The sequence below is a fragment of the Natator depressus genome, chromosome 12, assembly GCF_965152275.1.
Source record: "Natator depressus isolate rNatDep1 chromosome 12, rNatDep2.hap1, whole genome shotgun sequence".
NCBI lineage: Eukaryota > Metazoa > Chordata > Testudines > Cheloniidae > Natator > Natator depressus.
Window position 1 is genome coordinate 4,835,585 of NC_134245.1, and position 23,959 is coordinate 4,859,543.

General features: G+C 46.5%; 1 protein-coding gene across 2 annotated transcripts in view; it reads left to right on the top strand.

Moving 5' to 3' along the window:
- The window catches only part of EDC4 (enhancer of mRNA decapping 4), a 58,672-nt gene that overhangs the window by 2,847 nt on the left and 31,866 nt on the right, over positions 1-23,959 (top strand). For both annotated transcript variants that reach the window (XM_074968392.1, XM_074968393.1), the window contains exons 2-7: positions 2,757-2,913; positions 4,152-4,263; positions 5,385-5,484; positions 6,531-6,720; positions 8,061-8,208; positions 18,379-18,483. In XM_074968392.1, the coding sequence (XP_074824493.1) occupies positions 2,757-2,913; positions 4,152-4,263; positions 5,385-5,484; positions 6,531-6,720; positions 8,061-8,208; positions 18,379-18,483 (812 nt within the window). The remainder of the gene's footprint in view (positions 1-2,756; positions 2,914-4,151; positions 4,264-5,384; positions 5,485-6,530; positions 6,721-8,060; positions 8,209-18,378; positions 18,484-23,959) is intronic.

Below are 23,959 nucleotides of genomic sequence, written 5' to 3' on the forward strand. Positions count from 1 at the left end.
CGAGAGTTTTTCTTACCAGTCTGATAATTTGGTTGGATTAGTAACCTAAAGAAACTCTGCAATAGAGCTACCTTTAGAATGAATAACCTCCCGTCTTCTGGAATGGGGAGTGTTATCCCTTCTGATCCAAAAGTAATCCTCTGCAGCTGTCTCCATAGACTGTTTTCTGTGAGGTATCAGCGACTTTCAGTAGGCCAACACTGCTCCATCAGCGACTCAGATGTCACTCACTTCTGTAAATCCCAAGCTCAGCCACAGATGGTTGGGTGACTCCAGTAGCTGCCGCCTTGTCTTTGGGAATGTACCCCAAGAAAGCAGTGCTGTCTCTTCTCACCATCTCCTAGCCTAACTTGGTAGTGCTGGAAGTCTCTTGCCTCATGTGTGCCTTCTGCTGCTAACGGTGCCAATGTGTTAATTAGTAGAGCCTTTGCTAGAGAGCTGGGCAGCATTCCTCTAAATCCTTATCCAAACCACTGCTGGCAAGAGGCAGCACACCAGCCCCATCACCCTGTTCAAATGATGGACTTAATGTGACACTCTATTTCATACAAACCATTGTTCCCTTGCGTGGGGCAGCAGGAACAGTCCTGTGTGAGGAGGTGAGTCTAACACCCAGCTTATGATCAGCTGCTTTCTTTTCTTTGCAGGCTGGTGGTGAATGTGCCTGTCTCGTGCTTTCTCCTTGAAGCCATGGGGAAGGACAGTAGTAGTTCAGGATGACTCTTGTTCCTGTTGATATGGTTGCTAGAGTGACCCTGTTCCCCCCACATATGTTTGAGTGTAGTGCCCCTGCAATGCAGTTGGCTCAGGTGAGGAACGGGGTGCAAGGGACTAAATATGATCCTGAACTCTGATGTGCTGGAGTAGGTCATTGTGCCAGCCATCCATGGCCCCCATTGCTGTATGATGCTCTTTCTCTCTTTCCCCAGGATTGCATTTTTCTGGCATCAGCAGCAAAGGTACATGTGAACCTCCACTATCTCTGGGCATAGGGAGAGCAGAGAATTTACCTCCTTTATAGCATCTCTTGCCACAGCAGATCACAGCTCTGCTGCACAGAGCACTTTCCTGCAGGGGCAACAAGGAAGGGCAGAGTGAAACCAGCTAGGATTGCATCAGTTTCATGTTGCTGCTGGGCAAGCCACAATAGATGCAGTCCTCACCCTATGGTAGGGAGTGCAGTGCATTCTGTGGTCTGGAGTCTTTGTGTAGAGGATGAATGTAGCTGCCATCTGCTCCTTGTAATGCTGATTAGCATGGCCCATGATAATGCAGCCCTGCATGCCTGTTTCTGGGATGTTGAACGTGCAGTCTCTGATTTAGCTCCTCTTTTTACAATAAAGCAGTCTGCTAAATAAACCTGGAGAATGAATTCTATTCACAATTACTTCTGCTGGCAGCAGCATTGGCTGCATTCCCTGATGTATTAAAGCAATTAACTATCCTGTTGGTAACTGGAAAGTTTGTCTTGCTTTCTGAGGACCTGCTGTTTGTGGATGGAGTTATATTTGGGTTCATTATCTTTGCCAATAACAAAAGAGCATTAACCTATGGTTGTAGGAGCAGCCATTTCACAACAAGACCCTTGCAGCAGTTGTTGCCAGGGCAACAATAAACCAGGTTTCAGTTTTCTGGTCCAGTGAAAATTTCACACAGCTGTAATAAAGAAAAGAAAGTTTTGCTGAGGCAAGTGACTGTCAAGTGGCAAGGCACAGTGCCAGGTGGTTTGGTGCTCGTTCATTTCCGCTTGGGATTGTTAACCCTTAGCCCTACCTACTTGAGTAACTTTGACATGGAAATGTGTCCCTGACATTGCTGACCTTCTGAAGGCCTCCAGCAGGCCTGGTGACTGGCCATTACAAAGTGGCTAGGAGTTCCTCTGATTGAAAGGCAACGTGTTGCAGGCCAGGCTTACAAAGTTGGGGCCATATGCATGCCTTGATTCAAAGCAGAGCTCCCGCTGATAACAGATGGAGGTTTGCACAAAGGGTCAGGATGCAGAACGATCCTTCTGTGCCTGGTAAACTTGGGAAATATCATAGGTACTTGGAGGCCAACTGCTATTTCTGCTGTTTGTGTTGGCAGTTGAACATGGGATTAGCTGATGTGGATGCAACAGCTGCAGTAATCATCAGCACATACTAGGTACATGGTTGCAAACCCACATTATTTGATGATCTCTCTTTTAGTTTCATTAGGCTTCAGTCCCTAGCCAATTGAGATGAATGTGGTAGTTCACATCTGTTGTCTCAGGCTGCCTGCAGACTCAGGAATTTACCACCACATCAGTTACTTGGGTCATTTTTGGAAGGCTTCCTCTGCAGCCATAACAACTAGAGACCTACCTTTCAGTGTGACACTGGATGAATGGCTTGAGCTGGCTGCATTTGGCCCACAGGGCAGGTATTCGACAATAGCCCTGACCCACCCCGTCTAACAATACCCTGTGCCCCATAACAATACCCCCGACCCACCCCCAACTGCTGTGTTGGGCATTCAGTAACTTGAGTTTGATGGATTTCTTGGTTGTGTCCATTGACTTCTCCTTTTTGTTTACTGAGAAGACTTATCCTGATGGGAGAAGAACTAAAGGACCTCTACGCAGGTGTGTGGCACATGTTCTCTCAGAACGTGGCGTTCTCTCCTGCCCAGTCAGCATATCCCAGCTGGTAGGGCAGTGGCACCTGAGGTAGGGTATTTCATACGGTGCTGTGTCACTCCTGTGATTAAATATTGCGCATGTTGTTTTCACTTAGGTTCAGTGAACGAAAACCAAAGGCCACCCAACTCGTACAACGGGGACTTGAATGGGCTGCTGGTGCCAGACCCCGTTGCAGCTGGAGATGGAGCTCCCCTGGCTAAACCAATGCTCCGAACTGTTCCTCTGGGAACCCTGCAAGAGAAGCAAGTCATGTAAGTGTTCCCCAGGGAGAGCGGAGGTTGAGCACAGGGCATCGGTAAGGGGAAGCTCAATCTGATTTTGGCTCTGATGAGAGTGGGACAAACCCAGTTCTCAGCTGTGAAAATGAGGTTGAGGTTGTGAGCAATTCAGCAGCCGATCCTGTCTCTTCGGACGATCCGTGTCCATGTTTTTACTGGTCAGTGGGGAAAGGAAGAGTTCTGACGCTGAGTAATTCCGATGATAGGCCTTGAGCAGTAGGGCCTGCTGCATAGCAGGAGTGAGGAGCATGGGTGGAGCTGTGTGGGGGAAGGAGGAGCAGGGTGTGCTGCAGGTCAGGATTAAGGAGCATCAGCAGAGCACTGTGACAAGTTCAGGACTCGTGTAGTGGGGGAGCCAGGGATTAGCAGTCTGCATTGGCAAAGGTATCGATGGAAACTTTCCCATATATGGAGACTTCAGCTAGCCCATGCCCTCTGTCACTTGCATTATTAACTCTGAATTTTTCAGACTCTGTCTTCAGATATCATGCAGCAGAAGAGCAGGTCAAGTGACTACTTGACCCTCCACTAAATAGGAGAAATAATTAGGTGTATCTGTGAATATACACAAATATGTGTTAATTAAACAGCAGGGCGTGTCTGTGCATAGAGGATCCAAGCCTATTTCTCCAAAACGTGAGTGACATCATAACACAAGAAGTGCTCCTAGGAGCAGCCCATTGGTCTACGTGCTCTATCTAGTACCCTGCCTCCTGCATTGACTCCTCAGCATTAGATTTTTTTGCCTGACAAGCTTCTAGTTTGGCTTTCTGAAGACTAGCTGTTTGGCAAGTTCCTTGTTTCTGAGCTGTTGCTGGGGGAATTGCAGCATGTTTCACTGCCAGGGTTAGTTGCTTGGTTGGCACTGGGCCAGCTGCATCTTGGAGGTATTTGGAGTGTGGCCCAAAGTAGCTCAGAGTAAATCTATCATTTGGAACACGAGAGTGGATAACTTGGCTATGAGAGAGCTCTTTGGCAGACTTGAGGAGGAGAAAGCCAGGCCTCTGTGCTTGATTCTGCCAAGGAGCAGCCTTTTAGATGAATGAAGGGCCCTCTTTGGTACTAATCTTCAGTGTGCGCCCTGGAAGCTGCCCAGAAGTCTCTCTGAGTTATGGATTAAAATGGCTACCAGCAATACCTGTGCTGGGTTCCCCTCTCACGGTCTCAGGGAGGCCAAGTGTGTGAGCTGAGCTCTTTATTTCTCTTAAAAGCTGCCTTTCTGGAGATGACAGCTCCACCTGTGTGGTGATATCGGCAAAAGACGTGGAGATTGTGGCCAGCAGTGACTCTAGCATCACCAGTAAGGCCAGAGGGAGCAACAAGGTAAAGGGGAGGGTGTATCTAACCTATGTACCCCATCCCCGCAGTATCTGTGCACCCCCCGTGGAGCGACAGACAGAAATACCTCTCTTTCTTCCTGGCTTGGAGGAAGGCAAAAGCTTGCTTGGTTATAAGGGTGACTGAAGAACTTACTGAGGGACAGCTGAGTCAGATGAGGTTTGCATGTAACCCTGACTGTGCTGGGGTCTGTGCTCCTGTGTTTCTCTTGCAGGACTGAGTTCTATAGTCAAGAGCTAGCTCTGGGAAGTGCCCTTTCCTGAACTCACAAGCCTCCCCTATTGGCCAGTGGTTTCCTTGGTCCAGTGAAATGTAGCTGCTGTGGGAGGTCACGGAAGGAGAGGTGCCTTCTTGGGTAGCTAGGGCCACTCCCAGGGAGGCCTTTGAATGAACTCTGTGCTAAGGGCAGAGCACCAGCATGTATTCATGGTCACCTGTGTTGCTCAGCAGAAGCTCTGCTATGTTTTGCATCACTCAGAGCTTTTCCAGAGCCTGTGGCTTCATGCCTAGCTATGAGCTGCAGTGATGGAGCATGTGGGTCCCCTTGGCCACCTTTGGTTTGACAGGATGGGATGGAATCGGCCAGGCAATCTCACATGGAAGTGAGTGTGTTTGCTGCCGTGACTCTCCTAGTCCCTCTTAGTTCCTTACTTTGCACCTCCTGCAGGGGTGGCACTTACCAGGTTGGGCCAGGCCTCTGTGTGAGCCCAAGAAGGGAATCCTGAAGCCAGGGTGAAGCTGCCTCCACCCCACTGACTGAATGGTGCCGTTATCCCAAACACCCTTTTCATTGACTTTTAGGTGGGATCCCAGACTTGGCCTCACTCCCTTTGCTAGCATCATTCCACAATAGAGAACCATAGTGGCAGTCACTCCAGGGTAAACAGCATTCCTCCCTGCAGGAGCAGGGACTCTTCAGCAGCTTCATTAGAAGTCTCTTCCCATGCTCAGGGCTGTAGTGCCCCGCTTCACTCTGAAATCCCACTGTGGAATAGCCAACTGCCAGCCAGAGCATTACCCTTCTCCCTTGTTTGGTGGCTTTATTGCAGATATTTCTGTTTCTTTCACTTTGCTTCAGCTGGTCTTTGTTTCTTTCCTCCATCTAGGTAAAAATACAGCCAGTAGCCAGGTATGACTGGGAGCAGAAATACTACTATGGGAACCTGATAGCTGTATCAAACTCCTACCTGGCATATGCCATTAGAGGTGAGGACCAGTTCCTGCTGCTTCATGTGATCTGTACTGGGCTCCTCCTGCATATCTCAGTTGTTACCAGTGCAACCTAATGCTAGCTCACCATTTCTGGTTCCCATGTTGGGGGCATTATTCTGGGTCAGGTGGACTTGGGAGTAGGAGTAAGAGTCACTGGAGTTAGAAATGTGAGACTGGCAAAAGCCCCGGTGGAGGCAGGGAGGAGCACGAGGGTGAAGCTGAGAGATTGTACTGGGATTAGCTGTGTCCCTAAGAGCAGACACTGTCCCAGGAAAAGGGGAGGAGGTGGGATGCGCCCTGCGGGACGGGTGCCTTGAAACCACAAGATTCAGTAGGCTTGGGAATAGTGTAGGGAGCGCACGCTTCCAGGCTAGCGTGAAGGGAAACTAGGACATGTTTATGTGAGTTAGTCGCTGCAGATGCTGCTCCTGTCACTCTGCTCCCCCTGGGTTAAGATCTGGGTCCTGTTTGCTCTGGAGGTGGGGAGTTGTGAAACTGAAGGGAATCAAGCAGCAATGCCAGAGCTGGGAGTCCATAGAGACCTCATTCTATCCAGGGGAGCCCTTCTGCTGTAAACAAGCCTTTCTCCCTGGATAAGGACAGATACTCCTTGAGGACAGAGAGCAGCACAGACACATAGGATGAATTGATTTGCTTAAATTAAGAGCAGTTGTGTCATTTAAGATAAACTTTAGAAGAAACAAGCTCCCAAAAAGGCAGGCACATTGCGAGGGTGTGGTACTAGTGCAATTTACAAGGAAAGATCAGCTTCTGCAGAACATGTGGAACAGGCTTCTGATCATAGCTGATCATCTGCAAGAGTGATATCTCGTTGTGCCTGCTCTGTGGCCTTTCTCTCTGCCCTCACCCATCAGTTATTGGGATGGACATGCTGACGGAGCTTGTCAGTGTGCCTCGATACTGTCTGTTGGCCAGCAGGGATGCTGAAAACTGGAAGGTAGCTGCTGAGGCCAGAGGAAATCCTGTGAAGAAAAAGCCTGACAAGCATTGACTTCTCTTCTTTGTGTTCTCCTTTATAGGTGCCAGTAATGGCTCTGCTATGGTGCGGGTACTGAGCATCAGCACTGCCGAGCGGACCTTGCTGAAAGGATTCACGGGAGGCGTGGCAGACCTGGCTTTCGCCCATCTCAACTCCAACCAGCTGGCCTGCCTCGATGAGGCTGGCAACCTCTTTGTCTGGTGCCTGGCCATGGACAATGGGAAAATCCAGTATCTTATCGGAATAAACTCTGTGGGAGTATTTGTGTAGCAGCAACACACTGATGCAACAGCAAAGCTGGGCTCAATTTCAGGGCCTTTACAAAGGGACATTTTATCTGGTTTCCCTCTGTGTTTATCTCCTGATTCCCTTAGAGCTTGGCAGGCAAGGAGCCTGGGTAGTCTTGCTCCTTCCATTAAGGATCACATGACAGTGTCCAGCCAGTGAATGAGAGATGATAGAGCGGAGATAGGCCCCACGGGCCTTGAAAGTGAAGATGAGCAGCTTATGTTTGAGACAATGAAGAGGGGACCAGTGGAGGGATGCAAAGAGAGGGGTGATATGTCTGCGGTAGCATTCTAAATGGGTCTGAGCAGGGCAGGGTTGCATTTGTGAAGGCCAGAGGAAATAATCAAGATACAAGGTGATGAGAGACTAGACAAGAGTTTGAGCTGTGTGTTCAGACAGGAGTAACTGGCAAAGAGGGGTTTCACCCAGGAGCCCCATGGACTCCTGGCTCGCCCAGGCCTACTGCTCTGTGTTGCCATCTGAATCATGTTTAAAGTACACTGGCCTACAACTGTCTGGTTCTATCTGTTTTTTTCTGCTTCCATGGCTCTGGGAAAGAGGGCTGGGATGCTTACCCCAAAGCCAATCTTTATTGCTTTTTTCAGTCTGCTTGAAGTGAGTCACTGGATTTTAGTGTTTGTGAACCTCTTCCTTTCCTGATGGATATGAGTTACTTTTCCAGTGTTCCTGGGAAACACATTACTGTACTGTATACAGGAGGGTCACAATTTCCCAGCCTTATTGTTGATGTGTATAACTACTTCAAAATGAGGAGTGAGGGTGGCCGATGGCATATTGTGATTATTTAAAGTTCTACGTGTAGGTATATGAATTGGATCACTCTGTGTGATTGGAATGGCCTTCATGCATCTCTTTCCATTGTTTTTTCAAGCAATACCACTGTGCTGGCTGAAATAATAAAACCAGAGCCAACTCAGATTCCAGCGCTACAAAACCAAAAACGCTTAGAATTTCTCTGATAACGTGCAACTGTGACCCTAATCTGTTTCTCTGCTGTGTCTGTCTGTCCATTCTTGTATGCAGACAATAAGTGAAATTTACAAGGATCTAAGTGTCACTTGTAAACGTTACTTTCTTGCCAGTGGAGGTAAGCTGACCTGCCTCCCCGACCAAGGTTCTTGTAACTGGTTTCTGTGGCTAGTAATTCAGAACTAAAAAGCACTAATTGTTTTAGACATCACACAAGGATCCACCCTGAGAGGATTATATCTGAACTCTAGTAACAGCCAGAACTGTGTGTCTTCCTTAACGTGGTGATTAGAGAGGAGATCTTGGTGAACATAAAACGACCTGAGGGCACCCCGCTGAACAGCTTCCGGAGAATCATATGGTGCCCCTTCATCCCAGACGAGAATGAGGAGAGCGGTGAAGAGGGCAGCCAAACGTTGGCATTGCTGCATGAGGACAGGGTAAGGAGGCCTGTGGGTCTTACTTGAAACGTTATCCCCTATTGTAATCCCAAGAGAGACTGTAATCCTCCTTTGGGTCCCTGGATTGAAGTGCGGGTATGGTCACATGATGGGAATGTAATGGTTACGGACTATGCTGAATAGCAGAACCCTCCCATGTTAATGAACCATGTGTTCAGGAGAGGCTAGAATAGCAATGAAGGTGCCGCAGGTATGCGATAAGATACATTGGTAACGCCTATGCCTCTTCCTGACTTCTAGCCAGTGTTGTTAAACATTCGCTATTGTGAACACAAAACAGAATTCAGACTCTGGTGCCTTTGTAAAATAAATGGGGCCTTCTGCTGGATTCTGCCTTTCCTGTCACTTTGATTACAGTAAGCAGATGCTCTTGCTGACACAGACTGCATAGCGCATATGGCACTGTTCATAATAAAAATGTTGGAAAACCACAATTTAATTGAGCACCTAAAGTGTGCTCTGAGGCGTGCAGGCATGGAAACCCATGGCCCCTTCCCCCAGGAGCAAAGTCAGAGGGGACGGAAGTGACATTAGTGTGAGGGTCCTTGTGTTTCAGGTTTGTTGTTGAACCTAAGTGAGTATGACGTGGTAGACAAACCAGACAGCTTCTGTTTAGAATCATGCTGGTTTCTAAATTAACTGTGGCCTCTGAGGGTATTGCTGTGGATAGTTCTGTGAAAAACCTTTGCTCGGCATGCAGTGACAATCAAAAAGCAAATGGGTTTAAACTGTGTCAAAAAAGACTAGAGAAGAGTACAGAAAATATTATGCCACTCTGCAGAGCAGGGGTAAAGCCTCTCCTTAAATATGAAATGTTCAATTCTCAACACTGCTTTTCAAAAAGGAAATATCAGAAACAGAGAAGGGAACTCGGATTAGATGCATGAAATATTTCCACATGAGGGAGACCGAATACCAAACCATTTAGTTTAGAAAGCTGAATAAGTGAGCCAAAGACCATGTTCAAAGAGCCTTAAAACTGCAAAGCGAAGCGTTCAGAAGTCAGGAAATGCCCAGACTAACTTTTCCCTGTGAATATGGGTTAGCAGGGTACATTAAATTACATGATTGCATTTCTCTGCCTGCTGAGTGCCCAGATGAGACAGTGAATGAGGTATGGCTGTGCAGTGAATGAGGCTGGAGCCCACAGCGCCCCCTGTGCACAGCAGAAAGTGAACAGTGTGTGGTGAATAAGGAAGGATGATCTTGTGGATGAGGCCCTGCTCTGAGTCTCAGAAGATGTGGCTTCAGTTCACACCTCTCAGATCTGGGCCAGATGCTTAATCTCTCTGGACAAGAGTTTCAGAAGTACCCAGTCATTTGGGGTGCCTAAATTCTTAAGTGCTTTAAGACACTCTGAAAGGACTTGATTTTCAGAAAGTCCTGCGCACCAGCCATTTGAAAATCAGGCCCTTTTAAAGTGTGTCAAGTTAGACACCCAAAACTTGAGGCTCCCACAATCGCAGCAGGTCACTTCTGAAAATCTTGGCCTCTAGGCCTCAGTTTCCCATCTGTAAATAGGGATAACACTTTCCTGCCTCACAGAAGCATTGAGAAAAATTCACTATGTGCTTGTTGAGAGATTCTCAAGCACTGCAGTGACAAGGTTAATCGGACTCTTATTCAGGGAGGTGCCTGAATGGTGCTCAGCCTGAAAATAAACATGGACTCCTTGTGAGGAGCACTGCCTATTCTGCGCGCTGAACCAGGTGGGGCCTGGTTGGAACAATACGTGATCTGTCTTGTAGTGCATGTGCATAAGGGGGCAGAAGTAAGTTTGCATGAGCAACCTCAGTTCGGACATTTCTTGGCTTTTGATTGTTCACTTTGCAGCCTTTGTGTTTTTCTAATGGAGTTTTTTAAATGGAACTTGGTTGAGGGTTTTTTTAAAAAGGAAAAGCAAATGCTCAAGCCCATCTGTTGGACAGCGCTAGAATGCTATGTGCTGCACAGTCTTTGCCAATGACATGGAAGGAGACAGGACTCCCTTGGAGCCTTTCCTTCTTCCATGCGAACGCTCGTCTGCTACAGGGAAAATAAGAACGGCCATATTAGGTCAGACTAGAGATCCATCTAGCCCAGTGTCCTGTCTTCCAACAGTGGCTGATGCCCAATGCTTCAGAGGGAATGAACAGAACAGGGCAATTATTGAGTGATCCATCACCTGTCATCCAATCCCAGCATCTGGCAGCCAGAGGTTTAGGAAGATCCAGAGCATGGGGTTGTGTCCCTGACCATCCTGGCTAATCGTCATTGATGGACCTATCCTACATGAACTTAATCTGTTTTTTTTAACCTAGATATACTTTTGGCCTTCACAATGAGTTCCACAGGTTCCTTCCGGCTGCCTGCTAATTTCATTGCGTGACCCCTAGTTCTTGTGTTATGTGAAGGAGTAAATAACACTTCCCTATTCACTTTCTCCACACACAGGTATATAGAATCATGACTGATCATATCCCCTCCTAGTAGTCTCTTTTCCAAGATGAACAATCCCAGGTTTTTAATCTCTCCTCATATGGAAGCTGTTCCCTACCGCTAATCATTTTTGTTGCTCATCTCTGTTCCTTTTCCAATCTATTCTCTTTTCTGAGATGGGGCAACCAGAACTGCACGCAGCGTTCAGGGTGAGGTGGAATGTACCATGGATTTATATAGAGGCATTGATATTTTCTGTCTTATCTATCCCTTTCCTAATGGTTCCTAACATTCTGTTCGCTTTTTTGACTGCCGCTGCACATTGAGTGCAGTTTTCAGATAACTATTCACAATGACTCCAAGATCTTTTTCTTAAGTGGTAACAGATAATTTAGACCCCATCATTTTTTATGTATAGTTGGGATTATGTTTGCATTTATCAACACTGAATTTCATCTGCCATTTTGTTGCCCAGTTTTGTGAGCTCCCTTTGTAACTCTTCACAGTCAGCTTTGGACTTAACTGTCTTGAGTAATTTTGTATCATCTGCAAACTTTGCCACCTCACTGTTTACCCCTTTTTCCAGATCAGTTAAGAATATGTTGAACAGTACTGGTCCCAATACAGATCCCTGGAGGACCCCACTATTTACCTCACTCCATTACGAAAACTGACCATTTATTTCTTCCCTTTTTCTGTCTTTTAACCAGTTACTATCCATGGGAGGACCTTCCCTCTTATCCCATGACAGCTTACTTTGCTTAAGAGCCTTTGGGTGAGGAACCTTGTCAAAGGCTTTCTGAAAGTCCAAGTACTCTATACCCACTGGATCCCCCTTGTCTACATGTTTGTTTGAAGGAGGCTTAGGCTGAACCATCTGGTACGGGGGCTTCAGATGTCACAGTGGGTCACAATTTAAGAAAGTCAGTTTTGTGTGACTCCCTCCAGTCCATCACAGGGTCATCCAGCCACTTTTCCCTCCCGCTGGGGATGGACCTACAGCAACTGTGGCAACTACAGCAATTGCTTACATGGGAAACAAATATCAGGAAATACACAGTGTATTTTAGTGCTGTTTAGTTAATGGAAACCGGGAGAGCTAGGACCATGTGACCAGAAAGCTTTCCATGGGCCACAGTTTGGGAACAGTTTAAGAAGGTATTACTGTCAAAACTGGTGAACAGAGCACATGGGAGGAGTTGTTCAGTAGACGATTGTTATGAGGTTTGGATGAAATACACGTTTACTGTGCAAAGTGCCACTGTGCCAGATCTGTCCTGGGCATTTCTCATGCTCCCATCACCATGGTACCTAGATGCCAATGAGAAATGTCGAAAAGGAAATGCTTGCTTAATAACTCCAGTGGGACTCTAAGAATAATGTTCATCAGTGTTGCGTCATCTTTTCTAGATTGCTACTGAATGCCACGTGTAACATGGTTAGGCACTGCTCCATGGGAGCCTGCTGTCAGCTGAAGCTTCGTATTCTCACTTTCAAGAGAGGCGAATGGAATGCTGTGTCACAAATAAGATTCTGGGTCTGAGGGATACTCACCAAAGCAGACATTAAAGGCTTGTCTGTACAAACACTTAGCTCCTAGCAAGCTGGGGGGTGAATCTACCTGCGTTTGTCTGGCGCAGACTAGCTGTCCGTGTGTACCCTGCTGATACATATTAACAGTTTGTTACTGCACTTTGATTCATAGATTCGTAGATATTTAGGTCAGAAGGGACCATTATGATCATCTAGTCTGACCTCCTGCACAACGCAGGCCACAGAATTTCACCCACCACTCCTGCAAAAAACCTCACACCTATGTCTGTGCTATTGAAGTCCTCAAATCGTAGTTTAAAGACTTCAAGGAACAGAGAATCCTCCAGCAAGTGACCCGTGCCCCATGCTACAGAGGAAGGTGAAAAACCTCCAGGACCTTTTCCAATCTGCCCTGGAGGAAAATTCCTTCCCGACCCCAAATGTGGCGATCAGCTAAACCCTGAGCATATGGGCAAGATTCACCAGCCAGATACTACAGAAAATTCTTTCCTGGGTAACTCGGATCCCACCCCATCTAATATCCCATCACAGGCCATTGGGCCTATTTATCATGAATATTTAATTACCAAAACCATGTTATCCCATCATACCATCTCCTCCATAAACTTATCGAGTTTAATCTTAAAGCCAGATAGATCTTTTGCCCCCACTGCTTCCCTTGGAAGGCTATTCCAAAACTTCACTCCTCTGATGGTTAGAAACCTTCGTCTAATTTCTAGTCTAAATTTCCTGGTGACCAGTTTATATCCATTTGTTCTTGTGTCCACATTGGTACTGAGCTTAAATAATTCCTCTCCCTCTCCGGTATTTATCCCTCTGATATATTTATAGAGAGCAATCATATCTCCCCTCAGCCTTCTTTTAGTTAGGCTAAACAAGCCAAGCTCCTTGAGTCTCCTTTCATAAGACAAGTTTTCCATTCCTCGGATCATCCTAGCAGCCCTTCTCTGTACCTGTTCCAGTTTGAATTCATCCTTCTTAAACATGGGAGACCAGAACTGCACACAGTATTCCAGGTGAGATCTCACCAGTGCCTTGTATAATGGTACTAAAACCTCCTTATCCCTACTGGAAATACCTCTCCTGATGCATCCCAAGACCGCATTCGCTTTTTTCACGGCCATATTACATTGGCGGCTCACAGTCATCCTATGATCAACCAATACCCCAAGGTCCTTTTCCTCCTCCGTTACTTCTAATTGATGCGTCCCTAGCTTATAACTAAAATTCTTGTTATTAATCCCTAAATGCATGACCTTATACTTCTCACTATTAAATTTCATCCTATTACTATTACTCCAGTTTACAAGGTCATCCAGATCCTCCTGTAGGATATCCCTGTCCTTCTCTAAATTGGCAATACCTCCCAGCTTTGATTCATCCGCAGACTTTATTAGCACACTCCCACTTTTTGTGCCGAGGTCAGTAATAAAAAGATTAAATAAGATTGGTCCCAAAACCGATCCTTGAGGAACTCCACTGGTAACCTCCCTCCAGCCTGACAGTTCACCTTTCAGTAGGACCCGTTGTAGTCTCCCCTTTAACCAATTCCTTATCCACCTTTCAGTTTTCCTATTGATCCCCATCTTTTCCAATTTAACTAATAATTCCCCATGTGGCACGGTATCAAATGCCTTACTGAAATCTAGGTAAATTAGATCCACTGCGTTTCCTTTGTCTAAAAAATCTGTTACTTTCTCAAAGAAGGAGATCAGGTTGGTTTGGCACGATCTACCTTTTGTAAAACCATGTTGTATTTTGTCCCATTTACCATTGACTTCAATGACCTTAACTACCTTCTCCTTCAAAATTTTTTCCAAGACCTTGCATACTACAGATGTCAAACTAACAGGCCTATAATTACCCGGATCACTTTTTTTCCCTTTCTTAAAAATAGGAACGATGTCAGCAATTCTCCAATCATACGGTACAACCTCTGAGTTTACAGATTCATTAAAAATTCTTGCTAATGGGCTTACAATTTCATGTGCCAATTCCTTTAATATTCTTGGATGAAGATTATCTGGGCCCCCCGATTTAGTCCCATTAAGCTGTTTGAGTTTCGCTTCTACCTCAGATATGGTAATGTCTACCTCCATATCCTCATTCCCATTTGTCATGATTCCATCCTCTTTAGTCTTATTAAAGACTGAGGCAAAGTATTTGTTTAGGTATTGGGCCATGCCTAGATTATCCTTGACCTCCATTCCATCCTCAGTGTTTAGCGGTCCCACTTCTTCTTTCTTTATTTTCTTCTTATTTATATGGCTATAGAACCTTTTACTATTGGTTTTAATTCCCTTTGCAAGGTCCAACTCTACTTGACTTTTAGCCTGTCTCACTTTATCCCTACATGTTCTGACCTCAATAAGGTAGCTTTCCTTGCTGATCCCTCCCTTCTTCCGCTCCCTGTATGCTTTCTGCTTTTTCTTAATCACCTCTCTGAGATGCTTGCTCGCTCATCCAGCTTGGTCTACAACTCCTGCCTATGATTTTTTTCCCCTTACTTCGGATGCAGGCTTCCGATAGCTTCTGCAGCTTTGATTTAAAATAATCCCAGGCCTCCTCTACCTTTAGATCCATAAATTCTTCAAACCAATCCACTTCCCTAACTAATTTCCTTAATTTTTGAAAGTCAGCCCTTTTGAAATCAAAAACCCTAGTTGCAGATTTATTTTTGTTAATCCTTCCGTTCAGTTTGAACATGATCACTTGAGCCAAGATTATCCCCTACAACCATTTCTTCTATGAGGTCCTCACTACTCACCAAAACCAAATCTAAAATGGCATCCTCTCTAGTCGGTTCAGCAACTACTTGATGAAGGAATCCATCAGCTATCACATCTAGGAAAATCTGAGCCCTATTATTATTACTAGCACTCGTTCTCCAGTCTGTATCTGGGAAGTTAAAGTCTCCCATGATCACGCAGTTTCCATTAGTATTTACTTTATTAAAAACATTAAAAAGGGCTCATCCATATCCAAATTAGATCCCGGCGGTCTATAGCACACCCCAAGCACTATCCCAGGGCAGGCTCTAATAGTTTTCTTCCCCAATGTAATTTTTGCCCAGACGGACTCTGTCTTATCCATTTAATCGCTTCTTATTTCTTTACATTCTACCTCATCATTGATCTACAATGCTACTCCACCACCTTTTACCTTTATTTCGGTCTTTCCTAAACAGCACATACCCTTCAATACCTGTAGTCCAGTCATGACTACTATTCCACCATGTTTCTGTTATCCCTATAATATCCGGTTTCACTTCCTGCACCAGTAGCTCTAGTTCCTCCATTTTGTTACCTAGGCTCCTCGCATTGGTGTACAAACACCTTAATTTTTGCTGTTTGGCCTCGCTCACATTCTGTACCCTAGTAGGCATGGTCATTCTACAGCCAGTATAACCTATTAGACTGGTACCCACAGTGCCCTTCCTCCTTATATACATTCTCCTACCCACGGCTGTATCCTTTCTTACTTCGTTTTCTTTCCTCTCAATGCTAAAATCCGGTGTGGAGATTACCTGGACATCTCCCAACCATCTCCCCCAAATTCCTAGTTTAAAGCTCTCTTGATCAGTTGTGCCATCCTCCATCCTAGAAGTCTATTTCCTTCCCTACTCAGATGAAGTCCATCCCGAGAGAACTGTCCTCTGTCCATGAATGCTTCCCAGTGGCCATACATCCCAAAGCCCTCCTTATAGCGCCACTGCCTGAGCCATCTGTTGATAGTCATAATCTTGTCACAACTTTGTTGCCCTTTTCTAGGAACAGGCAGAATCCCACTAAAGATAACCTGAGCCTCAATTTCCTTAAGCGTCTTCCCCAGCCTAGCATAGTCTCCCTTCATATGTTCCAGTGAGAATCTAGCCGTATCATTTGTTCCCACATGAAGGATAATTAGGGGATTCTGTCCCACTCCCTTTAGGATCCTTTTCAACCTCAGGTCTACATCCCGTATCTTAGCACCTGGAAGACAGCACACCCTCCTATTCTCTGAATCAGCTCTGGTTACAGGCCTGTCTCTTCTTCTCAGTAAAGAGTTCCCAATCACATAGACCTGCCTTTTCCTGGTGACGGTGCTATTCTCCAGTCTACCCCCTGTTCCCTCTGGCTACAAGTTCTTTCCATTCCTATTCTCCCTTGTCATCCTCTTTAACCCATCCAGTATCCTCCTGAGGCTCATATTTGGTGTAGTCTCCATTAACTCTCCCCCTTTTCCTATAGGACTAGCCGCTCTTCTCTTCTTCCTTGCCCTTCCACCTTCAGTGATCACCTGCCGAGCCCCTTCTTCATTTTCCAACTCTGCAAACCTATTCTTGAGCTCTATTTCTCCTTCACTAGCCCGTCTTTTCCTCTGCCTGGTTCTTTTAGTCACATGCTTCCACTGACCACTTTCCATACCCAGTCTCCCCTCAGAATTCCCCAGTCCTGCTTCCATCTGCAAGTCTGAGCTTTTCTCTTCAGATACGTCATGTCTTTGCTCCATAATCTGCTCAAACCCCTTCCTAAACTCAACCAGACTTTCCACCTGATCTAGGTCTCTTTGAAACAGGACTAGATGGAAGCACATTAACCAGCTGTTTGTGTATGTCAGCAGGGTCCACATGGACCATTAGTCTGTGGCAGACTAGTGCATGTTACATTCACACCCCCGCTTACTGCAAACTAAATGTTCATGTAGAGAAGCCCTCAGAGTGGATTCCTTGGATAGGAGTCTCATCTCCAGTCTGCTGCTAGGTAGGGTCTTATGGACCATGCTCAGCATTGATCTAATAGATGGAGTAACCCACACATCAGTGAAATGCGCAGATGGCACGGAATGGGAAGAAGCTGTGAACAAGAAGTATGGTGGAGAACTAATCTAGGGCTAGAGAGACTAGAAACACAGGCAGAAATTAATGTGAGACACAAGCGGGTGGGGGAATGCAGGTAATACATCAAGGGAAAAATAAACACCTCCTCCTCTCTAGAGGAATTCCTCTGGAAAGCAGCAACACCAAATGGCTCTTAGGATGGCAGAGGGCAGCAAGCAAAGCACGGATCTGCAGTGTGGTAGGGCAACGATAAAGCACATACAGCTTTGGGCTGTATGTGGAGAGGCATCGTGACACTGTCCTTTTAAAACAGCTAAATCCATAGAGCTTGGCAATGAAGGGAATATAATAGTTGAGGGGTGGGAAAGCCAAGGAAGGAGCATGAGTGACCCGTAGAGTATAATAAAAACAGCGGGATTAAGTTACTAGGAAAATAAAGGGTTCGTATCTGGAGAAACATTTCACTAGCAGAAAGTTATCAGGCTACAAAGGAAAGGGGTGGGAATCCACCACTTGGGACACTACTAGTGCTGTCTAACTGTAAAATGTACAGTAGGGAATAATCCTGGTGGGCCGGATGGGATGGACTAGGCCAGTCTTTCTCTGATTCCTGTGCTTTGGTCTCTGCTTTTTCCACGTAGTATGGTGGTTAAGTCCCCATTGCTAAAAGAACCCTTCTTAAGCACTCAAGTTGGTTACGCTGCAAAACCTGATTGATTTCCAAAGTTGTACCTAGTTTAGCTGATCTCCAGGTTCTTCAGTCACAGCAGCAATGAAAAATCAGAAAAGGAACTGAATGCCTGGCTACTGGGGCTTCACTGGATCCAAATCTGCCCCCATGCACAGTGCTGAGGAGGAGCAATCTGCCCATGCACGCAGGGCACTCAGAAAACTGGGCTGCTTGAGTCTGATGTTGTCTTGCCCACCACAGATGTCAGGGCAGAGGGCACCATCTAACCTATATAAGGGGCACCTGTGGTGAGGATTGTCCTCTTGCCCTGCACCCTCTTCAGAGTCCCTGCACTAGGCTGATAGGTTCTTCTGACTGATGCTCTCCAGGCACTGAGCACAGCACAGGGATATGGGACCAAACTTGGATTCCCCTACATGACCAGGCTTTTGTTGCCCCAAGCCTCTGAGGCTGCTGCATGAGGCTGGATGCATCATTGCTGTGCCCAAAAGCTGTTTTGTGTAGTTCTGAGTGAATATATTGCATGGGCCCCAGTGCAGCACTGGCCAGAGGTGGCAGCTGGACGAGAGGGTTCATGGCAGCTGTGACTGTTAGAAGGAGCTGGGGAGGTTTCAGGCACTGGCCTGCAGGCATGCACATGTACTCATTTCTCCTTGTTCTCCTCCAGGCAGAGGTTTGGGATCTGGATATTATCCGAGCCAACAACAGTTCCTGGCCGGTGGAGGTGACTAACATCAAAGAGGGCTTCATTGTGGTGAAAGGCCACAGCACGGTAAGAGCACTACTGTCTTTTGTTATCTAGAGCCCTCTGTCCTCTCTGGAACTTGGGCTCCCTCTGGTGGATGATCTTCTCAGCGGAGCAGTGTGGGGACAGGTGAGTCGCTGACACACCAAAACCGATTGCTGGGGCACTCTCCATGTCATTTTCAGTCTCTTTGGCATATCTTGAACCGTTAGCTCCCTCAACTTACTGAGTTGGACTGTTACCCACCTTAAATAAAGATGATGCAGCCCTGGGCTGCTGTCGGTGACTTAAAGTTGAATGAACGTCTCTGCCACTGCCGAGCTGCTGAGTCATCTGTGTGGCATTACTGAACATTGCAACATAAATACCTACGTTCATATCGCTTGATGAAATCAAAGGTAAGCAGGGATGTGATCATGTCCTTAGCTCCTTATGCCCTTGGGTCCTCATATGCATTGCCTGTGGGGCTGGTAGGCGCAGGAACTTCCAGGAGACAGACGCCTGCCGTGCCTTTCATAATGGAGAGTCTGGGCTGTCACTTCTACAGTCTGTCTTTCAGGACAAGCTCGTTTGCACCTTGAGGCTGCGAGTCACTAAGCAATATGGTGAGGACACAGTCGTTCCTTGAAACACAGCAGTGTTTAGTGGCTCAGCCATTTTCAGGAGAATCCAATTTTCCTGCAGTTTCTTCTTACAGGCTTAATGGGCAGTTCTGCAAACTTCAGAGAGAGAGACCGGTGAGCCTGCATCTCAAAGCAACGCTAATTTTTGTTACAGCCAAACCAGCCAAAAGCCACCTCTAGAGAAATGCTGTGTTGGCCCATAAATGCTTTGGCTGCTGCAGACCATCAAAGGACAAATTATTTACCCAATGGCTCTTGTGGAGCATGGTACTTAGTCCTTTTGTGTGGATCTCTATGATTACCTTAGAAGTGTGCGACTTATCAGGTAGACCCTCAAAGCTCAGCTGCCCTGGGGGTGTAAAAAGGCATTCAGGCTCTTTGGCTTTTGCCTTCTCAACAGCAGCATCTCTTCTGATGCTCTCACACTTACCTTTCACCTTCTCAGAACAGAGTGGGGGAACTATGGCAACAGGAAGGATAAGAATGTACATATAGCAAAAGTTATGAACTCAGTTTGGCAGACTTCGTTGTATGTGGTCTTTGGGGACCCTTGCAAGGAGCTGAATGGGATCAAAGGGTCTCTTTCATCTCTGACTTCTGTATCACATGGGGCTTAGTTCCCATTAAACTACAGTCAATTTCTGAAATTATAGGAATGCAGAAAACTAATTACACTGTAAGGGGTTGCTGTCAATGTGTATAAGGTGCATCATTCGTAATTGTGCATATATAAGATTTTCAAAGGTATCAGAATGACTTGGGAGCCATTCCCATTGAAAGTCACTTAGGTGCTTTCAAAAAACTCATCCGTAGACAATGAGTGTAATTTAAGATTTACAAATCCCATTCATGATATTTCTAAAGGCTTGTCTAAGCACCAGGTACGGTTTTAGCTATACGGGAATAGTTTTGCTGGTACAACTGCTAGTGTGGGTGCAGTTATACTGGGAAAGCTTATTCCTGAGAAATGAAGAAGACACTGCCTGCTGAATGAGGCTGACGTAGGGGGGGGTGTCTCCCCAGCTGGGATCTGCGTGGGGTCTCATGGCCTTCTCCAGATGTTTAGTAAGTCTTTGCTCTCGACCCTCATGAGTTCCGGGAGGGAATGAGCAGCACATACTGCACTTAGCTGAGACGTGAGCCTAGTCTAGTCAGTAAAGGCAGTGTTGGTGTTTCTTGCTCATTGAAAAGGAGCAGGGGCAGGACACGCAATTCTTAAACCCCGGTACTCTGGGCCTAATCCTAGTCTCCTGGGAAGCATTTCACCTTTCACTCAGTATGGAGAGTGAAACCATTAGAATCTGGAAAGGAGTAACAATGAATGAGTTTGGTTTCACTCTCCATACTGAGTGAAAGGTGAAAAGTAAATAAAACGGCATCACTGGGGGAAAGTAAATGAGAATTGTACAATTTCTTCGAGGGATGGTCCCCATGTGTATTCCACACGTGGGTACACACGTGCACCACGTGCCTGAGATCTTTAGAAAGCCGTGTCCGTTGGTCTGCACATGTGCAGTTGTTCTCCTTGTGCTCTGAACCGAGGGCATAAGGGGCGGTGCGGACCGGGACCTCTCCAGTTCCTTCTGACCGCCGCATGGCCTGAGTCAGAATCTTCTGTGTCCACAGCCGCTTACTTTGACTGCTTCAGTCTGTGAATATTGTAAATAGTTTCAGTATTCTTTTAGTCTTAAGTATGAGTGTAGGTCGGTAGCTGTTTTCCCCCCACTTCAGGGAAATGCTTCCCAGGAGACTAGGATTAGGCCCAGAGTACCAGGGTTTAAGAATTGCGTGTCCTGCCCCTGCTCCTTTTCAATGAGCAAGGAACACCAACACTGCCTTTACTGACTAGACTAGGCTCACGTCTCAGCTAAGTGCAGTATGTGCTGCTCATTCCCTCTCGGAACTCATGAGGGTCGAGAGCAAAGACTTACTAAACATCTGGAGAAGGCCATGAGACCCCATGCAGATCCCAGCTGGGGAGACACCCCCCCCACACACCACGTCAGCCTCAATCAGCAGGCAGTGCCCTTCAAAGCACAAGCTCGGGAGTTGAGGACAAGACTTCTCAGCCTAAGGAGAAGGCGTCTCATGAGAGTAAGGAGCACTCTCACAAGCATAGAGACAAGTTCTCTGCTTCCGGAGCTGACCTGAAGAAAAGAGATCCCTCCTCGACTCCTCAGAGTCAGGGGAGTCCTCACGCACGGGTCCTAAAGATTTAGTCCTGAGTAAATCTCCTCAGCAGGAGAAAGTTGCACAAAGGAGCACACATCCATCGGTTCTGGGTCCAGTGTGCAAACTAAAGATAGACATCCTACGCTGGTCCCTTCAACATCCAGATCAGACTATGTGCCAATATCATCATGTCCCCAGAGGGATCCGACTTCCACTGTGACCAAAGAAGCACTGGATCCGATGGCTCCACCAATTGACTCACCCTGTACCCTGGGGCAGTCTGAGACCTACGTTTCCCCAGAGGACATTTTTGCTCTCCCCTGTCCTCACTCCCATTTCCTCTTTATTCAGACACACAGTTATTCCCATGGAAGAAGCTATTCTGAGGACATAGAGCCGCTCTCCTTTCCCACCCGCTAGCCTGAGTACCCAGCCATTGGTATTGTCAGCTTCGCTGGTAGCTTAGGATTCAGCTTTTTCATCTGATGAGTCAGGGGTTCCAGAAGAGCCCCTAGCCTGCCATTCAGAAACGGGGCTGGACAGAGATGAGCGTTCTCTAGGAGATGAGGGTTCTGTTCACTGATCAGATGACTTTGCAAGAGACAGGTGGTACCCAGTGCCATGGGATCCTCCTCAGCTGGCTGATCCTTCATGCTGGCATTATTGGTTCCTGTAGGATCTCTGCTCTAGGCAGCTGGGATCACTACATGAGCCTTACTTGCCATTTCTTGGCCAGCACCAACTGGCCCCATCAGAGTTTGCGGAAGACAAAGTTGAACCGGATCCGACTAGTTCAACTGTTCTGGGAACAACTTCATCAACTTCCCCAGATGAGGCAGTTACCCCATCTCCATCTGACACCTACAGGCAATATCAGGAGCTCCTTCAAAGGGTGGTGTCTGAGCTCCAAATGCAGCTCGAAGAAGTTGAGGAGCCCCTATGTAGATTGCTGGACATCTTGTAATCCACAGGTCCCAGTTGAGCAGCCCTCCCGGTTAATGAGGCCATCATGGATCCAGCTAGAACAGTGTGGCACACTTCTGCTTCCTGTGCTCCTACCCCAAAGAGGGTTGAGAAGCTCTACTTTGTTCCATCTAAGCGGAGGCAGAGTTTCTATTCTCAAATTCTCTGGTGGCACAGGGAGTCACCAAAAGATCCAGGCTGCAACACCCCTGTCAAGGTTCCTTCCCCACTCTGAACTCTAGGATGACAGATGTGGGGACCTGCATGAGACACCCCCTAAGCTTATTCTTACCAGCTTAGGTTAAAAACTTCCCCAAGGTACAAACTTTGCCTTGTCCTTGAACCCTATGCTGACACCACCAAGCGTGTTAAACAAAGAACAGGGAAAGAGCCCATTTGGAGATGTCTTCCCCCAAAATATCCCCCCAAGGCCTACACCCCCTTTCCTGGGGAAGGCTTGATAAAAATCCTCACCAATTTGTACAGGTGAACACAGACCCAAACCCTTGTACCTTAAGAACAATGAAAAATCAATCAGGTTCTTAAAAGAAGAATTTTAATTAAAGAAAAGGTAAGAGAACCACCTCTGTAAAATCAGGATGGTAAATACCTTACAGGGTAATCAGATTCAAAACACAGAGAATCCCTCTAGGCAAAACCTTAAGTTACAAAAAGACACAAAAACAGGAATATCCATTCCATTCAGCACACCTTATTTTAGCAGCCATTTAACAAAAAGAAATCGAACGCATTTCTAGCTAGATTACTTACTGAATTAACAGAGTTCCTGAGACTGCATTCCTGATCTGTTCCCGGCAAAAGCATCACACAGACAGACAGACACCCTTTGTCTCCCCCCTCCAGCTTTGAAAGTATCTTGTCTCCTCATTCGTCATTTTGGTCAGGTGCCAGGGAGGTTATCTTAGCTTCTTAACCCTTTACAAGTGAAAGGGTTCTGCCTCTGGCCAGGAGGGATTTTATAGCACTGTATACAGAAAGGTGGTTACCCTTCCCTTTATTTTTATGAGAATCCCAAAACTGCACCCTTGGACAAGGTGCCTGCCATACAGCTCAACCTCCTAGGGAGAACGGTCTTCTCTGCCTTTCTCCAATTTAGAATTTCAAATGATCAGGCCCTTCTAGCTAAATACGACTTCACTAATTATGCAACATTGTTGGATTTTAAGGAAACACTCCCTCAGGAAGATAGAACTCAGTTCCAGTCCTTGCTTGATGAAGGAAAATTAGTGGCCAAAACACTCTACAGGCTGCAATAGATGCTGTGGACACAGCATCCAGAGAGATTGTTACAGCCATTGTCCTGAGGAAAGATTCCTGGTTACAATGCTCAGGTTTCCCTAGAAAGGTGCAGAGTACCATTCGAGATCTGCCCTTTGATATAGTTAACCTGTTCAGTGATAAGATGGATGATTCCTTCCACACTCTGAAGGACTTGAGGACAATGTTTTGTTCTCTGGATAGCTGTACACCTGCTCTGAAGAGGCAGCATCACAGCGCAAGACACCTCAACAATTTTACTTCTAATGCTCCCAGGAATCATCAATCAAACAGTAGAGGTTCAAAGGTCCAGGTACGCTGCTCCTGCAACATCTACTGCCACAGCTCACTCTAACCTACAGCCAAGGGATTTATTTTGATGGGACAGTTGAGACCCACATCCCTTTGTTGATGCCACGTCATCCTGTCCCTCAGTTTTTTGGAGGCTTCCTTATCCAGTTTGCCCA